This window comes from Euprymna scolopes, chromosome 1, assembly GCF_053919585.1.
Source record: "Euprymna scolopes isolate OS-2025 chromosome 1, ASM5391958v1, whole genome shotgun sequence".
NCBI lineage: Eukaryota > Metazoa > Mollusca > Cephalopoda > Sepiida > Sepiolidae > Euprymna > Euprymna scolopes.
Window position 1 is genome coordinate 191,794,386 of NC_136482.1, and position 24,504 is coordinate 191,818,889.

Consider the following 24,504-nt stretch of genomic DNA (forward strand, 5'->3'; position numbering starts at 1 on the left):
TTGATTATCTCAATCACTGCCTAGATACGGGTCCGGAACTGCGCGCATGCTTTTTCCACAAGCATCGACAGGAACTTAGCGAATACTCGGCGGATGGCGGCGATTCGACTGGTTTTAGTGTTATGGGAGGTCATGGGTCTTTTTGAACTTGTGGGCCGAGGCTGAGTCCTGCATCAGGGGTTCACCACGCCTTTCGGCACATCCAGGTACACTTTGGCGTTGACTTTCAAGTCGATTTCGAAGATGTGAGGTGGCATGATGTGGCCCTCACTTGAAACCACACCATAGACCATAACCGTAGCCGCAAACTTCGTTGAGCTGTGTCCTCAAGCTTTAAACCATCTGGATTTGCATTTTGAAGGTGCTGGCAATGGTCCTGTTGTCATAACTTGGATCGGTAGAGAGTATGAGTTGTACTGCGGCGAAACTCCGATCTTGTTCGTTGAGCATTGTGTCACTTTCAGACACGATAGAAGGCACTTATCGATTTTGGATTTGTACACAATTGGTCAACTATTAGATGGTCTACAGCAAAAAAAAAAAAAAGAAAAAGAAAAAAGAAAACCGGTTTTCATCAAACGGAAATGGAATCATGTCGTTTTTTCTGTGGCGACAATTTTGTCATTCTACTCTGTATATATATATATATATATATATATATATATATATATATATATATATATACAGAGTATATATATATATATATATATATATATATATATATATATATATATATATAATAGTTAATATTTTCCAGTGGTAAAGTAACGAATAAAGTTTAACGAGGTAAATACAAGTGCTCAATACCAAAGAGAGCTATACTTTATATTAGTTTTTACATAAGCAGTAATATCTGGCTACACTGCCATGAGTATATCTTGGTCAGCTAATTACTAGTAACTAGAGACCGCTTCGGGCGATACATCTTATACGATTGCAAATTTTGCTTTAGTATAAGCTGTATCGTCTGAAGAGATCTCTATAGGAAATGAAATGCGGTTAGCAAAATGTTCAGCTGCGAATGGACACTAATTTTGCTTACCAGCACAATTATTGAAAATAGGTTTTTGAGTGGTTGTGGATAATTATATGGAAAAAATTATACGAAAAGAGAAGTTGATACAACCTGGGTAGTCCATTATCGGAAGCTGAACGTTTTGCTAACCGCATTTCATTTCCTCTGATGATATGAGCAATTGTTGAAAATCCATGGATTAAGGAAATTAAAATAATCACTTCTATATATTCTTTTGTCAAACAATCAATTCTTAAATCGAATATATATCTCTATATGTTGTTTTTTCAGAATTTAAAATTTAACCAGGAAACTTATATATTGCTCTATTCTTAAATATTGAGCTTTTCCTTTTTGGCTAGGATCACCTTCAATATATATATATATATTGAAGGTGATCCTAGCCAAAAAGGAAAAGCTCAATATTTAAGAATAGAGCAATATATAAGTTTCCTGGTTAAATTTTAAATTCTGAAAAAACAAAATATAGAGACATTTATTCGATTTAAGAATTGATTGTTTGACAAAAGGAATATATATATATATATATATATATATATATATATATACATTTTGACCCCTTCACTTCACATAAATATTCACCAAAACTCAGAAAATTAATAAATTTCAATTAATTTTTAAGTAGTTATCGGAATATGATGAACTTCTTTTTATTTGAATCTTAGTGGAAATGTATTTTTTTGTTTAAACAAAAATACCTTTACAATAATTTTAGTTTTCAGTATTAAAACAAATGAATGAACTTATTTTTGTTTTTTTTATGAAAATAAAGCATCATAAAGCATCATAAATAAAGCATCATAAATAAAGCATCATAAATAAAGCATCATAAATAAAGCATCATAAATAAAGCGTCATAAATAAAGCATCATAAATAAAGCATCATAAATAAAGCATCATAAATAAAGTATCATAAATAAAGCATCATAAATAAAGCATCATAAATAAAGCATCATAAATAAAGCATCATAAATAAAGCATCATAAATAAAGCATCATAAATAAAGCATCATAAATAAAGCATCATAAATAAAGGATCATAAATAAAACATCATAAATAAAGCATCATAAACAAAGCATCATAAATAAAGCATCATAAATAAAGCATCATAAATAAAGCATCATAAATAAAGCATCATAAATAAAACATCATAAATAAAGCATCATAAATAATGCATCATAAATAAAGCATCATAAATAAAGCATCATAAATAAAGCATCATAAATAAATCATCATAAATACAGGATCATAAATAAAGCATCATAAATAAAACATCATAAATAAAGGATCATAAATAAAGCATCATAAATAAAGCATCATAAATAAAGCATCATAAATAAAGGATCATAAATAAAACATCATAAATAAAGCATCATAAATAAAGCATCATAAATAAAGCATCATAAATAAAGCGTCATAAATAAAGCATCATAAATAAAGGATCATAAATAAAGCATCATAAATAAAACATCATAAATAAAGCATCATAAATAAAGCATCATAAATAAAGCATCATAAATAAAGGATCATAAATAAAACATCATAAATAAAGCATCATAAATAAAGCATCATAAATAAAGCATCATAAATAAAGGATCATAAATAAAGCATCATAAATAAAGCATCATAAATAAAACATCATAAATAAAGCATCATAAATAAAGCATCATAAATAAAGCATCATAAATAAAGGATCATAAATAAAGCATCATAAATAAAGCGTCATAAATAAAACATCATAAATAAAGCGTCATAAATAAAGAATCATAAATAAAGCATCATAAATAAAGCATCATAAATAAAGCGTCATAAATAAAGCATCATAAATAAAGCATCATAAATAAAGCATCATAAATAAAGCATCATAAATAAAGGATCATAAATAAAGGATCATTAATAAAGGATCATAAATAAAACATCATAAATAAAGCATCATAAATAAAGCATCATAAATAAAGCGTCATAAATAAAGCATCATAAATAAAGTATCATAAATAAAGCATCATAAATAAAGGATCATAAATAAAGGATCATAAATAAAACATCATAAATAAAGCATCATAAATAAAGCGTCATAAATAAAGCATCATAAATAAAGCATCATAAATAATGCATCATAAATAAAGCATCATAAATAAAGCATCATAAATAAAACATCATAAATAAAGGATCATAAATAAAGCATCATAAATAAAGCATCATAAATAAAGCATCATAAATAAAGGATCATAAATAAAACATCATAAATAAAGCATCATAAATAAAGCATCATAAATAAAGCATCATAAATAAAGCATCATAAATAAAGGATCATAAATAAAGCATCATAAATAAAACATCATAAATAAAGCATCATAAATAAAGCATCATAAATAAAGCATCATAAATAAAGGATCATAAATAAAACATCATAAATAAAGCATCATAAATAAAGCATCATAAATAAAGCATCATAAATAAAGGATCATAAATAAAGCATCATAAATAAAGCATCATAAATAAAACATCATAAATAAAGCATCATAAATAAAGCATCATAAATAAAGCATCATAAATAAAGGATCATAAATAAAGCATCATAAATAAAGCGTCATAAATAAAACATCATAAATTAGGCGTCATAAATAAAGAATCATAAATAAAGCATCATAAATAAAGCATCATAAATAAAGCGTCATAAATAAAGCATCATAAATAAAGCATCATAAATAAAGCATCATAAATAAAGGATCATAAATAAAGGATCATAAATAAAACATCATAAATAAAGCATCATAAATAAAGCGTCATAAATAAAGCATCATAAATAAAGCATCATAAATAATGCATCATAAATAAAGCATCATAAATAAAGCATCATAAATAAAGCATCATAAATAAAGCGTCATAAATAAAGCATCATAAATAAAGCATCATAAATTGTAACAATAAAAAAATTAATTTTTCATAAACAATACGAAAAAAGCACCTGAAGTCTGTATTAACGAAATCGATATAACTCGAAGAAAATTTTAATTCTCGAACTAACGATATTATCATTTTATTAAGCATTGTTAATTTGATATTTTAACACAAAAAATATAATTGCAAAAAATATTTCCTTTTTTTTTATTAAGGTTACATTTATAGCGTAATGTTTAAATGTAAAATTCTAATATTTTCCTGTCATGAAAGAACGTGTGATTTCCAGCATAACATAATTTTTCTATAATCTTGAATAAAAAATTGAAAATCAGTAACGCACAAAATAATTAAGTTTAAAAAATGGTAACAATTATACAAACGTTCACGACAGGAATGTACGAATGCACGGCTGGCGAAAAAAAAAGTCGGTTTACCTCCTCCTCTTCAATGCATTACCTCCTCCTCTTCAATCGCCTGACGTCATTTTCGAATACTTTTTTTACTTTCTGACATTTTTGGACTTCCGTGGAACACATGCTAGACGACTTTTCGTTTGTTTTGATTGTGCAAAGCCAGAATCTCTCGCTTTTGCGGGCTCATTAAGCTATATTTGTGGTCATACAAAGTGTTTTTTTATCATTATTGAAATCAGTATCTTAGGATTTTATTTTACTAATTAACTTTAAAGGAGTCTCAGAAAATGAATATTTATTTTTTTAAGGGATTTTCACAATGAATTTATTTAACTTTAAAATTTAACTGAACTTGTCAGTTTCCGAATGTCGCCGTAGGAACATCTTTTTCATAAGACCTTTTTTCTTTTTTTCACGTGTAAAAATATTTTTCTCATTTGGAAATTAACTTTAGACTTTAATCTTCAAATACAATCCAAAAGTAACCAGAAACATATAAAAAATTACGATGAACTGCCTGTCAGTTATCCGCCATTAATGCACCCCCATATATATATATATATATATATATATATATATATATATATATATATATATATATATATATATATAATAGAATGTGCCCCGACGAACGCGTAACACTGTTGACCCCTTATCGACGTAAATACTCCCAATTAACTTCATAAGACGCAAAATCCAACCCCTTCACTGTCGAGTTACTCCCTCCCCACCCCCACACGATACCGGTGAACCTTATACTCTGAAAGTTTCTTCTTTCGGAGTTCGAACTGCTGCACTTTGAAATTCCCTCTCTGTATCCTGTTTCTCCGACTGTACTAAATGTAAGCACAATATGAACAGACACCTTGCTGCTCAAATCCCTACTTAGAGTTTGCCTAATTTATAAGTAGCCCCTCCCTCACGTCTCCTTGGCAATTTACTGTATTTGTAATGATTATGATTTTTTTTTAAAGTTAAGAATCAAATTACATGTATAAATTTCTTTTGTCTCTTTTTTTTATTTTTTTATTTTTTTATTTTTTTATTTTTTTATTTTTAATGTTTCACACATTTCTTGGGAATTGGTAAAAGAAAAAGAAAACTTTGGAAAAATTGTTTAAAAACACAAGCAAATTCTTATATATATATATATATATATATATATATTCTTATATATATATATATATTCTTATATAATATATATATATATATATATATATATATATATATATATATACAAGGTAGTCACCATTTATCAAGGTCTAGAAGCCACTCGGGGATGGGATAGTACCGTAGTAATCGTTAGTATTGGAGATTTGATAAAGTGTCTTACTGCGGTTCATCAGGAATTTGTTTATGTTGGACTTGAAGACATCCAGGTTGTAGTCAGGTGGAAAAGGGCAAACAGAAAAGAGTTCCACAGGCGTGCACTTCTAAGAAAAAAGCCTTGTTCATAGAATCTACCTTTTGGTTTAGAGGATAAAGAGCGAGGAAAATTTTTGACAGTGGTTTCAGTTAGACGGGTGTTTTTTGTGAAAGATTGGCGAGGGGGACCAGGGATTGGAGCTCAGATATATATTTACTGCCTTTTTAGAGGAATCTGGAAGGACCATTGAGAGGTTGTTAATACCCATAACATCTTCTATTATATAAAAGGAACTTTGTCTCTGTGGGTGTTCGTTTCCTATAGACTCGGAAATGACTGAACCGATTTAAAAAAATTCACATGAAGGTATTTGATTTCTCTTGGAGTGTTCTTACGTTCGTTTTGTATCGGAATGCGCCTGATAATTATCGAAAATCAATAATCAAAAAAATATGCTTTATGAAGGAAGTCCGATTTTGACCAAAGTTAACACTTTTATACAACCTAACATCACAAGTTCATTTGAGAAGTTCTTTCACCACGCAAGCAGAAAGGCCCATCAAAGGCAAATCAACGGCAGATTATTTTATAAGACAGGGGCGCGTTCCAAATGAATGTTCCTTTTTAAAGCACAATTGAACCATGATACTTGACCTTTGCATGTTAAACTTAAATGAAGTGGTTATGTAAAAATAATTTTATAAAATCAACAGTAGATTCTCTACAGTGCAATGGTGACGACAATGTATTGCGGACTAAGTTACTGCGAGGAGGCATGTGAAGCTTTCTCCCGGTGCCCCGCGGTGAGGGGAGCCTAATTAGAGCAGGCAAAAGTGGGCGATTCTGATGACAATAAAAGTATAGGAGGATAGAACATTTGCTGATCCTCATTCAATCCCGGAAAACGTCGAGTCACCCTGCTAGTCGCATATGAATTCTAGACAAGTCATTTTGCCATCAACTGTTTTATATTGCATTCAATATCTAGTCTTAGTTAACTTTTATTCGGCAGACGCGTTCGACACGGCTGATACGGATGAATGAACGACAAAGTCTATCCATGCATGAATGTATTAATCTTATTGGCAACATTTTAAGCCGACGAAAGTAAAGAATAAAAACATGCGAATTCGCATTCTTAGAATTATACGAACTTATGTTTAAATCACCCACTAATTTTCATTTTTGATTTCAAATTCGTTAAATTGTGTGAAAAAAAAAATTAAGCGCAAAAAATCACAGTTTCATAAAAGTTTTTTTTTATATAAAAGTTTTTTTTTATAAAAGTTTTTTTTTTTTATAAAAGTTTGTTTTTAGAAAAGTTTATTTTCATAAAAGTTTATTATCATAAATGTTTTTTATATATAAGAGTTTGTTTCTAGAAAAGTTTGTTTTCATAAAAGTTTGTTTTATAAAAGTTTTCTCGAGTAGGATTAAAAGAACAACTAAAAAATATGGCGCCGACGATTAAAACATTCAATTAAACCAACATTTTAAACATTCTAAAACATATATTAGAATTTAATTTTAAAAGAAGCAAAATTTATACACGTGGGCGAAAACAATCGAAATGATGTTCCAATAGTCACTATACTACAATTGATTTTAGTGTTAATGCACTTTCCAATCTAACCAATCAAAGGCCTGCTTCTGTTTTTAATTCGTTTTTACTATTGGAAAAAGAAAGAAAGACGCACAACTCCACGCCCACTGGGCGTATTATTAACGAATAAAAAGAAATTATTTATCACCTGGTAATGAAATCGTATATATCTTTTTATTGTCTATTTTTTTTAATATTCCGTTCTTTCCAAACTTGTGTCTATGGTATTGTTTGATTAGATAGAGGGGTTTGCGGGAGTGTCGCTTGTGTGCGGTTCTTGCTGACTCGTCTTAAGTTATGGTCATTCAAAGTATCGCGTCAGGATAAATGAAAGAAAAAAAAAAAAGCGGACAGGAGTCAAAAATGACGATTTTATTTGGGAAAAAGATTTTTCTTGGATCATGTGGGATAGTACTCTTAATAACACTGATGGTATTGTTTAATACACAGTCTATTTTGAGAGGTAAGTGATAATTCTAATTAATATTCAAAAATAGGTGCCAAAACAATATTCTCTTAATTGTTGCCATTTATGGGCCGATCTCTCTATTGGACGGAGCCAAATAAATAAATAAATGAATGAATAAATAAATAAATAATAAAATAAAATAAATAACAACAACAACAAAAAAATCCAATAACTCCCGCACTGTCAATCAAGCTCCAACCTCTGTCCCATCGCCGCAATATTGCATCCCTTTGTTTACATACTTTAATAGAATGTGCCCCGACGAACGCGTAACACTGTTGACCCCTTATCGACGTAAATACTCCCGATTAACTTCATAAGCAGCAAAATCCAACCCCTTCACTGTCGAGTTACTCCCTCCCCGTCCCTACACGATGCCGGTGAACCTTATACGCTGAAAGTTTCTTCTTTCGGAGTTCGAACTGCTGCACTTTGAAATTCCCTCTCTGTATCCTGTTTCTCCGACTGTACTAAATGTAAGCGCAATATGAACAGACACCTTGCTGCTCAAATCCCTACTTAGAGTTTGCCTAATTTATAAGTAGCCCCCACGTCTCCTTGGCAATTTACTGTATTTGTAATGATTATGAGTTTTTTTTTTAAGTTAAGAACCAAATTACATGTATAAATTTCTTTTGTCTCTGTTTCTAAACTTATTTTCTTCCGATTTTTTTTGAATGTTTTGTTTCACACATTTCTTGGGAATTGGTAAAAGAAAAAAGAAAACTTTGGAAAAATTGTTTAAAAACAAAAGAAAATTCTTCGAAATTAAAAATGAATCGGGAAGAACTAACGACACTCACGCGCGTACACACACTCGCGCAAAAGAATATTAAAAAAAAAAAAAAAAAAAAACCACTAAATTTACAGAATAGAAGATTTTGGGTGATTGTAAGAAATGGGTTTCCTGAGGATATCGATACTTAACCAAATCAGTCCTAAGTATCGACCGAAAATCCCGAGTTTATCCTGGAAATGACCGAAACAGTTTACGAATGGAAAAAGGCCTTTATTTTTCAAAGAAAGTTTATTTTACAACTTTATTTATTTATTTACGGAATATTTTTAACCATAAACCTAAGCTTAACCCTTCGCATACTTAATGTCATCTACCTTTTTAAATCATAAGCAGTTTTAGTCATTTCTCGAACTGATTCGAAATTCGCTGTCGATACTCAGAGGGCTGACTGAGTAAGTGCTGGAATACGCTGAATCAATACCGATTCATCAAAAGTATCATTTTGAATTTACTTGGAAATGAAAAAGCAATTTTACTTATAAATTTAGCACAAGGCCATTAAAAGTGTACGAGCTTTTAATCATAAAGAACCCTTTGTCGGCAACATTTTATTTAAATCGGCACGTTTAAAATTATCAGGAAAGATCTCGGACGCCTGTTCTGTATTTCGCCTATGCGTAACTTTGATTATTGAATTTATATTCTTTATTAATTATTTTGGTAAATGTTTACTTTCTTTCCACCTCTACAGTCAACTTTAAAATGCCGACTTTATTTAGGTTTTCGGATATGCTAAAAACGAATATCACATTTAAATTTTACGCAGACAAGTAGTTTTCTGGATATTAAGACCTTAATTATGCAATATAATCCCATATATTTTCACTGCTAGTCGTTTTTTATTACCATTATTGAGTCAATATTTATTTATTAAAAAAAAAAAAAAATGAAAACTTCCCGGTTGAAAAGAACCCACTACAAACCAGAGAATTATCTGAATGACGTTGTCCCTATTTATTTATTAATTGATAAATGAATTCTAATATAAACAATTCAGAGCATTTTACAATCCAAACAACAAGATGAAAAGTTGCTCAAAAACAAATATATAACAAATTGAAATGTCTATTAAAAAGTAAATAATTAATTTATGTCGTGGAGTTTTATATATCACAAATTGAAGAGAAAAGGTCAATAAATAATATATTCAAATTTAAAACAAAAAAAAATCACTTTTTTAGAAATTTACCTGTAAAGTCCGAAGTTTAAAACCTTTTTAAAAAAAAAAAAAAACATATTGTTTTTTTTTTTTTTTTTTTTTAATAAAACCTTGGTCCTTGCTCCTTTAATTGAAAAAAAAATTAGGGCTTGAATTACATTTTTCGAGGAGTTATAAGCTTGGAAAGATGGGGTGGAATTATTCACTATTTTCACGAAATTTCTGACACTGCTAGACACCCATTTATCCAAGTTTTTTAACTTCCCTATTTTCTTTTAATAGCGAACCTCGAGTGGTCGACCTCGAGTTCAACAGCAACTTCTCGTGTGGTTTTGCAAGGATCGGCTTCAATTAAGACTTTCAAAAGTTAGTTATTAACCGCAGTCAGCCGGCCGCGGCCGTCTCTATCTTCGAGGAGGCTCTCGTCTAGCAGTGTCAGAAATTTCGTGAAAATAGTGAATAATTCCACCCCATCTTTCCAAGCTTATAACTCCTCGAAAAATGTAATTCAAGCCCTAATTTTTTTTTTCAATTAAAGGAGTAAGGACCAAGGTTTTATTTTAAAAAAAAAACAAAACAAAACAATGTGTTTTTTTTTTTAAAAAAGGTTTTAAACTTCGGACTTTACAGGTAAATTTCTAAAAAACTGATTTTTTTTTTTTGTTTTAAATTTGAATATATTATTTATTGACCTTTTCTCTTCAATTTGTGATATATAAACCTATTAAACATAAATTAATTATTTACTTTTTAATAGACATTTCAAAATGAGAGGCGTAAATTATTCGACCCCCTATCTTTCTAAGCTTATAACTCCTCGAAAAATGTAATTCAAGCCCTAATTTTTTTTTTCAATTAAAGGAGCAAGGACCAAGGTTTCATTAAAAAAAAAAAAAAAAAGACAAAAAGAAAAAATGTGTTCTTATAAAATAAGGTTTTAAACTTCGGACTTTACAGGTAAATTTCTAAAAAACTGATTTTTTTTTTTTGTTTTAAATTTGAATATATTATTTATTGACCTTTTCTCTTCAATTTGTGATATATAAACCTATTAAACATAAATTAATTATTTACTTTTTAATAGACATTTCAAAATGGGGGGGGGCGTGAAAATGGGGGGGGCGTGAAAATGGGGGGGCGTGAATTTAAAAAAAACGTTTGTCTAAAATATTATATTCGGTTTATTGGAAAGAACATAAAATTTCACATTGACCCTGAAAATATCGTAAAAATAGAATCAATAGAAAAATTTTGATAGATTTTTAAAATTTAAAAATTTAAAAATATTGAGTTTAAAAATTGAAAAATATTGAGTTCGGAAAATTCATTACTGTTTTAAAAAAAAAAAAAATATTTTTATTACTTTTAAAACAACTGTAATAGTTTATTTTGGAAGTATAATCCATAAAGAAAATAAATAACCCACTTTTAACAGAGAAATTACGAGATTTTTATATTGTATTCGCAGTTTCGTGTTAGGGGTGTCAAAAATTCCTACAAAAATTCTGATACTGCTAGCTCTCGTCATCATTGTGAAATTTCTTGAACCACCGTTGTGCTACACGTTCGTTAGTGGTTCTTGGGCCAAACGCATCATTGATATCACGAGCTGTCTCTGCAGCTTTTCGGCCTAGTTTGAACTGGAACAGGAAAATCGCGCGGAATTGAATTTTGTTCATGTTGTGGAAAAGCCTGCAAAACATGAATGAAGAGTCTGGTTGGTTGGTTGTTGTTTTTTTTTACGGCATATCAACCCTTTTCAGATTATTTAATGCCGAATCCAGTGATTTTGAAGAATTTTTTTTAAATAGAATATATATATATATATAGATAGATCATATATAGATACAGCCACTCTGATGAGTCGTAGACGACGAAACACGTGTCAGTGGATAATTACATTTTAAAAATAATATATATACCGCTCCCCATGTAGGGGGTACCAAATTGGTTAAAAGGGAAAATTATTCCCAACTCGCATTTAGGTAAAAATGCACTTTCGTAAATGATTGAATTCATTCCAAAAACATCGCTAAAACCAAAACAAAATAACATCTCTCTCTCTCTCTCTCTCTCTCTCTCTCTCTCTCTCTCTCTCTCTATATATATATATATATATATATATATATATATATATATATATATATATATTCAAGTCGGTTTCTATTTAACCCATAGTTGGGATCCTAACAGATACTAACACTCCGGGTCAGAGTGGACCTGGGAGTAATGGCAATTAAGGGGTGGCTCCACACTCCCCAAGACCCGCAACTGGGGCCTCACCATCGGATATAGTTTAAGGTCGTATCCAGGACCGGGAATGAAGAGATTAAGAACGGTATCGTACGTTTATGTCGTCTTTCCAACATTCTAGTAAAACGAAAAGAATTAACCGAATTGAGTTGTCCGCCCTTGTGGGTTGTTTGCTCTTGAATTCAATCAAATATGGCGACTGGTTCCTCTCGCATCGAGCACGTCGTAAAATTTGATTTTCTTTAATAATAAAAAAATACTTGATCAAATTACGTAATTTTTTAAATATGCCAACTTCATTTATGAAACTTGAGGTGTCTAATGATTCGATCACTTCGATGTGGACACCTCTAGAACCCATGCATATGAATATCACTGCCCAACGTTTGCTGTTGGCAAAGCCACCCCTTGTTCGGCGTGCGGAAATTGTCCAGGGACCAAAAACGTCTAGGCCGATGCTAGTAAAAGGTGGGTTGATCAGGAGGCGATCAGCAGGAAGGTCGGCCATCTCCTGGGTTTGGGTAGTGCCCTGCAGTTTTCGGCACATAACGCAATGGTTGATGGATTTACTTACACACCTCTTGCCGCCGACAATTCAAAATCCGGCTGCGCGAATGGCCCCCTCAGTAAAGAGGCACCTTTGGTGTTTAATCTGTGCATGGTAGTGTCGCACAAGCAGCAACCCTACATGGTATTCCCCAGGAATGATGATGGGGTGCTTTTCATTTGAAGGGATTTCTGCTCTGGTTAAGCATCCTCCAACTCGCAGAAGGCCAGAGTCGCCCAAGAAGGGGTTGAGGTCTTTAGAGGGGATGTCCTTGGAATGTTCTCTCTTGTTTCTTATTCGTGTTAGGTCCTCAGTAAAGACGTCCTCCTGGACATCTTGAATTACCACTTTCTTTGACTGCAGGAGCTCTGTAACAGTGCGTGCTCGTTGGCAATGGTGCCACTTGGTGCACTCATCTTCTGTTGTGCCTCGCACTCGATGGAAGGTATGAACAATGTGGATGAGTTTGGCTATAGCTCTAGTTAGAGATAACTAGGTAGAGAACCCTCCAAAATGCTGGGATCCGTCACTTTTTTGTGGAGGAAGTCGTAAGCATGAACACCCGTGGCCGAATTTCGGTGTCTGAATAGGGTTCCTTTCTGAGGTTGCGAATCAGCGTAGTGAGCCGTCTTTCAACTAGTGCCCTGTTCTGTGGAAATTAGCATCTTGGGGTCTTGAGAGGCAATGGGCCAACCCAATTGTGGCTGCTGTCCTTTTCGACTTGCTGTTTCATGATGTTGAGAAAAGCAATATCCACGATGGAAGGGATACCTTTTTGTCATCCTTGGTCTGTTGGAAAACATTGTGACACAAGTGTCCTTCTTTGTTGTGGGACGACTTATAACTCAAATCTTCTTTATAGACTTCCTTAACTTTAAGTGTATTTGGGCAGGGCTCGAAAAGTGTGGGTCGTCCTCCTTCGCTGATGAAGGTGTGAAGGGTGCTTATTGTGGGAGGTTTGTGAGCCCTTCCTAAACAGACGTTACCTACTACAACCCAACCGAAGTCCAGTTTCTGTGCATAAGGTGCATCGTGAGGGCCGCTGATTTCCTTACGAACCTTGTGCACCCTTATGATGTCGCGCCCTAACAGAAGCATTATTGAAGTCTCTGGTTCCAAGGAAGGGATGAGATGGACTATCCTTTCTAGATGTGGGTGATGAAGCTCTGTCGTCTGGTATTTCATTACATTCGATGAGGTTGGGTAGTGGAAGGCTTACTTCTCTGTCGACTGATCTCACTTGGAACCCGCTTGCCCTCCTTCCGGTAGTTTTCACTGCTCCGGCGCATGTTTTCAAGGAATACGGAAGGTTAGGGCTGTTCTCTTGTAATGTCTCAAAAAAGTTTGAACGCACCAGAGACCTGTTGCTCTGTTCATCTAGGATGGCATACATGTTTTTGCCTTGTCTTGCCTTCCTGTTGGATGAACATAGACGAGGCTGATTTTAGAGCACGATCTTCCTGAAAGGTCACCACCACAAATCTGGGTGCACTGTGATAGCACCCCGGTATGCGGCTGGGTGTTCTTCTCCTCGCCGTGCTTCTTATTAAACTCTTGCATTGTGGTCCAAGGTGGTGGCCCTGGGTTAAGGGCAGTGTTGTGCTCCTGGCTGTTGCACACATCACATGTCATGTCTGTCATGCAGTGTCTTGCCTTGTGTCCTGTGGGCAGACAGCATTTGAAACAAGATTCCTCTGTCCTAGACGAAAGATTCTCGCTCCTTGATGGCTTCTCCCGAAAGGCACGGCATTCCAATAGAGAGTGGGGAGCTCTGTTTAGAGGGCAGAAACAAGCCAAGCCCTTTTGAAGTTTGATGATTTTGGGAAGACCTTGGTCCTATTTACAGATACTGCTCTCATCCTGTTTCCATTTGAAAGGAGTCGGCCTGCTACTGAGTCGGTCATGAAACTTGGGTCATTTCTGATTCTAGCCTGCTGCTTGACGAACCCCACGAAGACTTGAAAGGGTGGGAAGGAAACCTGGTGTTGGTCTTTATATTTCGATCCAACGGACAGCCACTTTTCTTGTAGTGAGGAAGGTAGCTTGGCTACGAAAGGTTGGAGTCCTCGCACAGCATCCAGGACAGCTAGGCCGCAAAGATTCCCATCTTCTCTCGCTGACTGGAGTTCCTCCAGCAAATCTTCATACTCTCTTAATTTCGAGAGGTATCGGCTCGTCAGACTAGGAAAGTCTTCCACATGTTCGAGAAGTGCCTCCTCAATGACTTCAGGAGCACCATAATACTCCTCGAGTCGTTCCCATATTTTTGACAAGCCTTTTGTCTGATTGTCCTTATTCTCTTAGCGTAGCTATTGGATTCCTTGCCCAGCCACTTTATTAGAAGGTCCATTTCTTCGTTAGGAGTGAAACCAAGTTCCTTTATAATGTGCCAGAATAACTGTCTCCACACTCGGTAGTTTGCTGGCTTATCGCTATACTAAATTAACCCAATGGTGAGGAGCTCGCGTCGAATGAAAAGCTTACTAGGTCGGAGGAGTGCTGGCAAACGTCTTTCGTTCCGTCGATTAAACCGTAGTTTACTTCAGGATGTGAAGTGGGTGAGTGATAACTTATAATCGGGAGGGCTGTTTGCATAGGTCCGTCTGAGCTCTGGCCTATGAGTGGGAAGCTGGTTTCCATGTTCGAGCTTTTGAGCTGGATCGTTCATTTAGCTCATCGGCAGCTTCCTTCCGAGCCTCCGCTTCAGCCACAGCAGCAGCTGCCTCCTTTTCAAGCTGTATTTCTCCAATTCCATTTTTATTTTTAACTCTCTGCAAAGAGGAGTCGTGATTTGGCTGCTTCGGCTTTAGCTTGGGCAGCAGCAGCGGCTGCAGAGATGGCGGCAGATGCTCTACTCGAAGACCGCGAGTTGTGGGATGAGTTGGACCAGTGGGATTTGCTGTCCGCCATGCTTGATAAGATTAGGGGCTGCACCTGCCTCGCCTGGGTACACTTTAGTAGCTCTAAGAGAGAGTGATGTAGCCGCTGTCGTAAGCGGTGTAAATAGACTGTTCTTCCCCGGAGGGGGGCTCCGTGAGAAAATATTCTACGTAGTCAAAAGGGTCAGTATTCCTTGTAGCATTGACGAGGTAAGAGTTCTAGAGCTTGCTTCAATCTTACTCGGTCGACTCCACTTGTTTACTGTTCCGTCCCGTAAAGACCACGTGCTCCATTGTTTAGAGGGTTTTAAATCTTACGACGGAAAGTATAAACACTTCTCCAAAAATTAAAACTCTGAAGACATTTTGTCGTTAAATCAACAGGTTTATTAACAATGAAGAAGGTAAAAACTGAAAAACAGAAAGAAAGAATAAAGTAGAATTAGTGTGAAGTTAGTTCAGTGTGGAAGGGGGCAGACAGTGCTTAAAATATGTCGAAATTAAATACGTCCAAAATACTAACGAAATAGAAAGCGAGAATTAATCAAAGTCCTAATGTGGAAACAAAATAAAGGATAAATTTTACAGAGGAGGTCTGGCGTCGAGGACAGAACGGTGGAGGCGAATAGCAGTTACACCCTCGAGGCTGTCAACCCATGGAAAAGCGAGAAAGGCCAGTTCCCGGTGTTTGCGGTGAAGGGTCACAAGTTGTCCCCTCCCAGGGTGAGTGCGATAAAGAAAGACCGAGTCACGACATGATATATATATATATATATATATATATATATATATATATATATATATATATATATATATATATATATATTAGGTATTTAAATTTTATGATTTCAAAAGGTTAATTTTCAAATATAGAATTTTTATTGTTTTTAAACAAAGAATTTCCTTAACCGATGAGTTTTCGATGTTTACTAAATCTCCTCAGAGGAAAAATATTAGCAAATGTTATAAATGGTTTGCACCTTATTTGCTAAAGGCAATAAACATAGAACAAAAATGGTTTTAAATCATTTTAGCTACATAGACTAAAGGAATATTTGATATCGAGGCAGTGAGCAATTTTATTTAGCTGGGATTGTCTTATATAAATTATTACATCTAATAATATTTTGTAAGACCGATAATCACTGGATTTGCATACCAGTAGATATATTGCATTTCTTTGTTCTGAAGTGTGTGTGTATATATATATATATATATATATATATATATATATATATATATATATATATATATATATATATATAATGGGAGAGAGAGAGGGGGAGAGAGAAATAAATAAAAAGGAACAAATTGAGTTATGTGTTCATCAACGTTTCGTCTTTGTTTTGAGATTTCTTCTGGATGAATGAAATTAAGAAAACAAAAACACCAGTACAAATAGTTGAAAATTTTCGTGTGAAAATTGTGACGCTGTCGATTTCAGAAACGGAAAAAGGCATTGGAAATTCAAAAAAAGGAGAGAGGTTGCGTTGTTTAAGAATGGGAGATTTGTAATGACGTCATATGGCCGTTAATGTATTTAAAAAATTAGACGCCGTTAATATTTTTTTTCGAAAAAAAAACATTTCTGTTAAAATTCACATATAGAACTGAAATGAAATTAGTGTTTTTGTAATGTAATTTATTTATTTAGATTATATGTATTGATTATTAGAGATGTTTCTAATGTGTGAGAAAGTTAACCTGTGTCTACAAGTAAATTATGTTCTTCTCACAGAAGTTTACTCATTAATGGTGCTACATTGTAGAGACCTCCACGTTGTTTAATTGTGCTTGAATTTGCGATAAGCGCTGATTCAAGAAATCTCTGGTGCGGTTTATTTTAAAAAATTTAACTATTTTTGCTTGTTTGAAGTCAAAGGTGTAATTATGCTACAATGAATGAGAGAATAATGCACTTAGAGAATTGCTATTTCCTATTCTCTTTAAAAAAACAAAACAAAAAAAACACAAGTTTTCGATCTTTATCGTAAACAAAAAACTGTCGCACTATTTCTTATAACAAGGGAAGTAACTCTATTATGCTAAAAAAAAACAAGTAAAAAAAAAACTGGCTGTAGTTACACGCTATTTATCTCCCCTTGGAACTCTCCTGTGTTTTATTTAAACTAAACATTTTTCTTTTGCTAATTTATTTTATTTGTAGCTCAATTTGTCTTTAATCTAAAAATATGCCTCGGTTTCCAATATCACTTCTTCATTGGAGCCAAATTTATTTCTCTGGGACATTCTTTTGGGGTATGTTAGAAAATTACTCACACCAGAAAGAAATATCCTATACGTCTACAAAGCCACCATTCATCCATTGTCACATCTGGGCTGGTGCATCCATCTCTAGTCTCTCACTCGTAAATAGGGTTTAAAAAAGGAGTCTCAAATACCCTCTAACCACTTTAACATGCCTGGTTATCTCCCACTCTACCGTAAGGACTCGGACAGACATATGCATGGACTTGGAGTCTATATTCGAAACACCCTCCCCCTAACTAGAGAAATAAAACTAGAATCAGAGGGCCAGGCCTTTATGTGCTTCAGACTAAATATGCAACACAATATTAGCTACTTATATTTTCTCTACCGCTCTCCCTCAAACCAAGACTGTACCCTAATAAACAAAGTCTCAGACAGCATAGATATAGCACTCTCCCTCGATACTAGCGCACAAATACATGTATTTGGTGACTTCAATGTCCACCACAGTAACTGGCTAGGATTCTCAAATCACACAGACGTAGCTGGTAGCGCCACATATAGCTTCTCTATATCTCATTCCCTATCTCAGATGGTTACATTTCCGACACGTTTCCCAGACCAGCACGATCAACATGCCTCACTTCTAGATCTCTTTCTGACAACAGTTCCCAATGACTGTACAACAAATGCCCATAGCCCACTCGGGAATGCTGATCACGCTGTGATAATGGTAGAAATCAGCCTAAATTCTCGCCCTAAAACTGAAGACCCACTACTCAAAACAACGAGGTATTACAAAAAGGCTGATTGGGAAGCCATCAGGGAGCTCATCAGAGATGCCCCATGGCAAAATATCTTTACTCTTCCAGCGGAACAGTGTGCAAATGAGACAACTGAATGGTTCAAAACTGCTATTGAAGCACATGTTCCCGCACGGAAATACTATAGCAAGCCCCACTCCCCCCAATGGTTTACTTCTGCTTGTGCAGCTGCCATTTGTCAAAGGCAGCATGCGTTCCGCAGATTCAACCGACATAAGTCCAGCTCAAATAAACAGAAGTTTATAGAAGCTAGAAATAATTGTAAGAGAGTGATAGACACAGCTAAGTCAGATTACTCTGAAACCACCAGAAAGCGCATCGAAGCACAGAAATTAGGAACCCGGGATTTTTGGAAAATCTACAACAGCGTAGTTAATAATGGACAGTCAATTATTCCCCCACTAACAAACAATCATGAGGTTGCTTGCACGGCAACTGACAAGGCTAATCTGCTTGCCAGTCGGTTTGCCTCAAACTCCACACTGAACTCGGTACACCACTCACTCCCTGATTTTCCTCTGCGAACAGACGCCACACTTGACGACTTGAAAATCACCCCTTCTCAGGTACATGCTATTATAAAAAACCTAGACACCTCTAAAGCATGTGGACCAGATCTCATCCCGGCTGTGCTATTAAAAAAATGCTCTGCCGAGGTTGCTCCAGTTCTGTCCAAACTTTACAATAAATGCCTTAACGAATCTTGTTTTCCCGACTGCTGGAAAACCGCCTCTGTGGTACCAGTCTTCAAGAATTCTGGTGAAAGAACTGACCCACTAAATTATCGCCCCATTAGCCTCCTCCCGCTTTTCGCCAAAATATTTGAGTCCTTAGTTAATAAAGCCCTAGTCCAGCACCTAACAGCTGCTAAACTCTTGACTGACAAACAATATGGATTCAGGCAAGCCCGTTCAACAGCAGATATCTTAACTGTAGTTTCTGAACGTATATACCGTTCATTGGATAAAACAGGGGAGGGTAGAGCGGTGGCCCTTGATATATCTAAGGCTTTTGACAGGGTATGGCACGATGGTCTTCTAAGGAAAATTAGATCATATGGAATCACTGGAAGAATTCATAACGTAATTAAATCCTTCTTAAGTAATAGAAAAATCAAAGTTGTCCTCGACGGACGTACATCCAAACAATATGACATAAATGCGGGAGTGCCTCAGGGGTCTATCCTTGGACCTCTATTATTCCTGATATTCATAAACGACCTCCCTGATAATATTGTTTCGGAGATGGGTATATTTGCCGATGACACCACTCTCTATAACAGATATGAGGGGAAAACAAATGAACACATATCCAAGAAAATGGCAGAAACACTAGAGGATGACCTCCAATCCGTAGTGGAATGGGGACAAAAATGGTTGGTCTCATTCAATGCTGCTAAGACTAAGCTTGTTTCCTTCAATAACTACAAGAAACCTTCTCTACCACCAATAGCAATGGCCAAGAACACATTGCCTGAAAGTACTTCTTTTAAACTCCTCGGCCTAACGTTTACAGGGAATATGAACTGGAATAGATACATTGAGAGCATTGCCAAGGCTGCTGCAAGGAAGGTTGGCTCCCTCTACCGTGCTAGAAAACTACTTACGCCTGCCAGTATCCTATACCTCTATAAGGCAACCATTCGCCCATGTATGGAGTACTGTTGTCACATCTGGGCTGGTGCATCTGCTGCTTGTCTCTCGCTCCTGGACAGGGTTCAAAAAAGAGTCGCAAACCTGATAGGTCCTGAACTGTCATCTAGGCTTCAACCTCTGTCCCATCGACGAGATGTTGCATCCCTCTGCCTGTTCTACAAATACTTTAATGGTGAATGCTCTGACGAACTGCAAACACTTGTACCTACCCGACGTAACTACCCCCGACAAACCCGACAAGCTACTAAGTCTCATCCCTTTACAGTGGAGATCCTTAGGTGCAAGAAAGCCTTTTACTCCAATAGTTTCTTCCCCAGAACTGCGGGTCTTTGGAACTCCCTTCCGGGATTCTGCTTTCCCAACTGCAATGATATGCAGAAGTTCAAGTGTAATGTTAACAAACATCTTTCTACTCTTCTCCCTTCATAATGACCCCGCTAATTAATTCCCTAATAGTAGCCCCCTGCTTCAAAGTGGCACTGTGCCTTGTTTGGGATGAAAATTGAATAAAAAAAAAAAAAAAAAAAAAATAGGTCCTACTCCTACACTATTGGCCAAGCTCCAACCTCTATCCCATCGCCACAACGTTGAATCGGTGTACCTGTTTTACAATGAGTTTAAATGAAATGTGCTCTGATGAACTTGTAGCGCATGTGACTCCTTAACGTAAATAATCCCGACTAACCTGACAAGCAGCAAAATTCCACCCCTTTTTACATAGGCATTACCACTTATCAAGGTCAAGAAGCCACTCGAGGATAAGGGTTAATGAGTGTACAGTATAAATTGGACAATATAGTAATCGTTAGTAATAGAAATTCGGTAAATTTGTTAACTTATATGGAACGGCTCATCAAAAACTTGTTTACGTTAGACTTGAAGACAGCCATATTGTAGTCAGCTGGAAAGCAGGAAAACGGAAGACAATTCCACAGACGTGCAGTTCTAAGAAAGGAGCTTTGTTTATGGAATCTTCGTTTAGGTTTAGGCACAGATAAAGAGTGGGGGAAATTATTGATAGTGTTTTCTGCTAGACGGGTGTTTTTTGTGAAAGTTTGGGGAGACCATAGATTGGAGCTCAGCCGAGCACTTGCCATGAAAATAACGATAAAGCAGAGGCAAACTTGCAAGAGCTCTTATGTGAGAAAGAGGTTGCAGGGAAGAGAAAAGGACATCCCTTACGAGGCTACGAAGTCTATTTTGAACTCTACCAAGGCAGGGTAAGTCCTTTCTAACAGCTACTACCCAAATGTGGCAACAATACTCGATCCTAGGACGTACATGGCTCTTATATAGGCAGAGAATTGCCTCAGCAGTGAGATATCTACTGAATCGATAGAAGGATACCACCATTTTTCCAGCGGCCTTGGCAACGGATTTAATATATGTGTTCCATTTAAGATCAGGAGTAAAGATCAAGCTCAGAAGCTTGTCAAAACACGAGGCCTCCCCAAGACGAGAGCCATTCATTTCAATTGATGCTAGATCAGAGCGTTGATGATGTAAAGATAAAAGCTTGGTTTTAGATGCATTAAAAGTAACAAGTCACCTTTTTCCCATTGTACCACTTGCTCAAAATCAGAGGAGAGAATCAGACAGAACTTGGTCGTTTACGGTCATAGATGTGCTACCATAGATAGTAGTGTCATCAGCATAAATGCCTACGAATGATGTAAGGATGTGATTTGAAAGATCATTAATGTAGATCAGGAAGCAAGTTGAGCCCAGGATGGGCCCCTGATGAACTCCAGCATTAATACTCTGAGCTTCTGATTTCTGCGCATCAACCATTACTCTTATCTCTGTTGCGTCCTTAAATACTGGAATGTACTCTACTGGAACAGGTTCTTCTTTCAGATTGCTAGATTTTGGAGCTCCCTTACTGTTTACTTTTTCTCCGTACTGAGATGCAGACGTTTAAATGAAATGTAAACAAACATCTTGCTATTATACTCCTAAAAATCTCATGTTAGACATAATTTCAAATGTTTATTCATCTCTATTATTATATAAAAGTCAATATGTGTGCGTTTGTGAGTGTGTGTATGTATTTGCGCGTGTGTATATGTTTTGTGTGTGTGTATGTGTTTGTTTGTGTATGTGTTTGTTTGTGTTTGTATGTGTGAGTGTGTTGTGTGTGTAAGTGTGTGCGTGTTTGTGTGTGTGAGTGTGTTTATGAGTGTGTGTGAGTGTGTTTGTGTGTGTGAGAGTGTGTGCGTGTGTTTGTGTGCGTGAGTTTGTGTTTGTGTGTGCATGTGTGTTTGTGTGTGTTTTGTATGTGTGTGAGTGTGTGTTTGTGAGTGTTTGTGAGTGTGTTTGCATATGTGTGTTTGTGAATCTATGTGTGTGAACGTGTGTTTGTGTGTACATGTGTGTGTTTGTATATGTTTTAGTGTCTGTTTGTGTGTGCGTTTGTGTGTGTATGTGTGAGTGTGAATGTGTGTGAGAGTTTGTATATGAGTTTGTGTGTGAGTTTGTGTGTGAGTTTGTATGTGAGTTTGTGTGTGAGTTCCTTCCGTATAGGTTCCCTAACGGTTGAGATTATCTTTTGCAAAATTCACACGCAGGTGATTATATATCTGGCAGTGTTTTTAGTGGTGTTTTGTAAGAAAATCATCCGGTAAGTATTGAATATCGAAAAAAATTCGATCCTAAAAATAGTTTTTTTCTAATAGATATAAAGAAGAATTTTTACAGGATAATTTTTATGCGTTACATCGGCAAGAGAGATAATAAACGTTCAGCTAATCATTTCTTTAAAAACAAACAAAAAAACCCAGAATTATTGACATCTGGAGATATAGCACAGTAGTAGAGCACTCAACTACAGATCGAATGATCTTCTGTTAAAATTCAGGTGAAGCTCACCATTTAATTTTAATTTTTTCTTGTTAATGAGTTCAATTTACGATAAAAGAAGAGGTACCATTTAAAATCGCCGCAAATCATTTCTTCGTTTGCATATTTTAAAACTAAACATTAATCAGAAGTGACTTTTCCAGAGCATTCATCGTCAAGCCTAAATATCAGCTGACCTGATATTGTAAACAAACATGGACGGAATTTGATGAATCACATTATCATTATTGTTTTAGTTTTTACGTTTTTGCGAATTAATCCACCGGGAAAATTATTCCTCGTAATATATAATATTCAATACAGGATTGGTTCTATAATAATACATACGCAATCTGCATAAATTAAAATATTATGTTTAAGCCTATTGTACAACCGGGGAACGCCGGGCGTCTAGTTAGTTAGTTTTAAATACAAGGAATAAAAGATTTATATATATATATATATATATATATACGAATGTTTGCTTCCTCTCACTTGTAAACTGTCAGTCTGTCCTTATCCATCGATCACTTGATTAGTTTCTATATGTATGTATGTATGTATGTATGTATGTATGTATGTATGTATGTATGTAGCGTTATGCAATATTCACGATTTCTGCTAGTTTGAACACTCTTTATTGCTTGCTGTTGTGCCAACATTTGATGCTGGCCTGGAGGTAACGCCTAGTAAATGAAGTCGGTAACTTTGTAGCTGGATTCAAATATCCCAGTATACCAGTAGAAAATGTCATCCTGCACTGATGATTGCAAAAGCAAAAAACACTAGTTTCAAAAAGTGTAAAAATAATTATTAATATCTATAATTAGAAACCCATTTGATATCCTTTAAGTTGAGCCCTGTCTGGGAAATAAAAAAAAACAAAACGCAATCAACTAATGTTATGCAATGTTTACGACTTCTACTTGTTTGTACACTCTTGACTGTTTACTGTGGTTCCCACATTTAGCATTTATATGTGTTAAATTTCCTTTAATTCCCGTGGCTGTTGATGCTGGCCCAGAGGTAACGTCCTAACAAATCGAGTCAAAAAGTGGTTTTGTAGCTGGGTTTGAATCCCTCGACCAGTAAAAATTCCATTCCTGCACTAATGATTATAAAAGTATGAAACTAGTGTTTGCAAGTATAAAAATCATTTATATATATCCAGTCAGCAGCAAAATTCCACCCAATTACTCGTTAGGTTCCTCGATGCCAGGGTTAAATGGTAATAAAACGAAGGAACACAAGACTTTTAGGAACGAACATGTATCCACATATATTACAGGCAAAAGCAGGTTGAGCAATACCATTCCTCAACTGTAGGGCGTTTACACACGATCTTCTTGGCCGGCACCGGTACTCGTTATCTGAAATGACATCACCAGAGGAAGTGACGTTATGAGATAGTCCATTAATCCCACGGAGGGGCGTCTCCAACACCTCCCTCCCAAGCTTTTTGTTCGTAAAAGCTATTAGTACCTTCCATTTAGGCTTTACCATCAATGGCTTGGTAAACTTTCTCTTATGGAATGACCGCCGTAGTTC

At 35.2% G+C, this 24,504-nt stretch overlaps 1 protein-coding gene across 4 annotated transcripts in view; it reads left to right on the forward strand.

The window, feature by feature from the left end:
• The window catches only part of LOC145278454 (F-box only protein 31-like), a 353,462-nt gene that overhangs the window by 298,479 nt on the left and 30,479 nt on the right, over window positions 1–24,504 (forward strand). The window contains exon 1 of one of the 4 annotated variants that reach the window (XM_080130661.1): window positions 7,470–7,785. The exons of the other annotated variants lie outside the window; for them this stretch is intronic. Coding sequence (XP_079986787.1) covers window positions 7,650–7,785 — 136 coding nt within the window. The 5' untranslated portion in view covers window positions 7,470–7,649. Of the gene's footprint in view, window positions 1–7,469; window positions 7,786–24,504 lie in introns of those variants that run through there. 4 annotated transcript variants of the gene reach the window in all.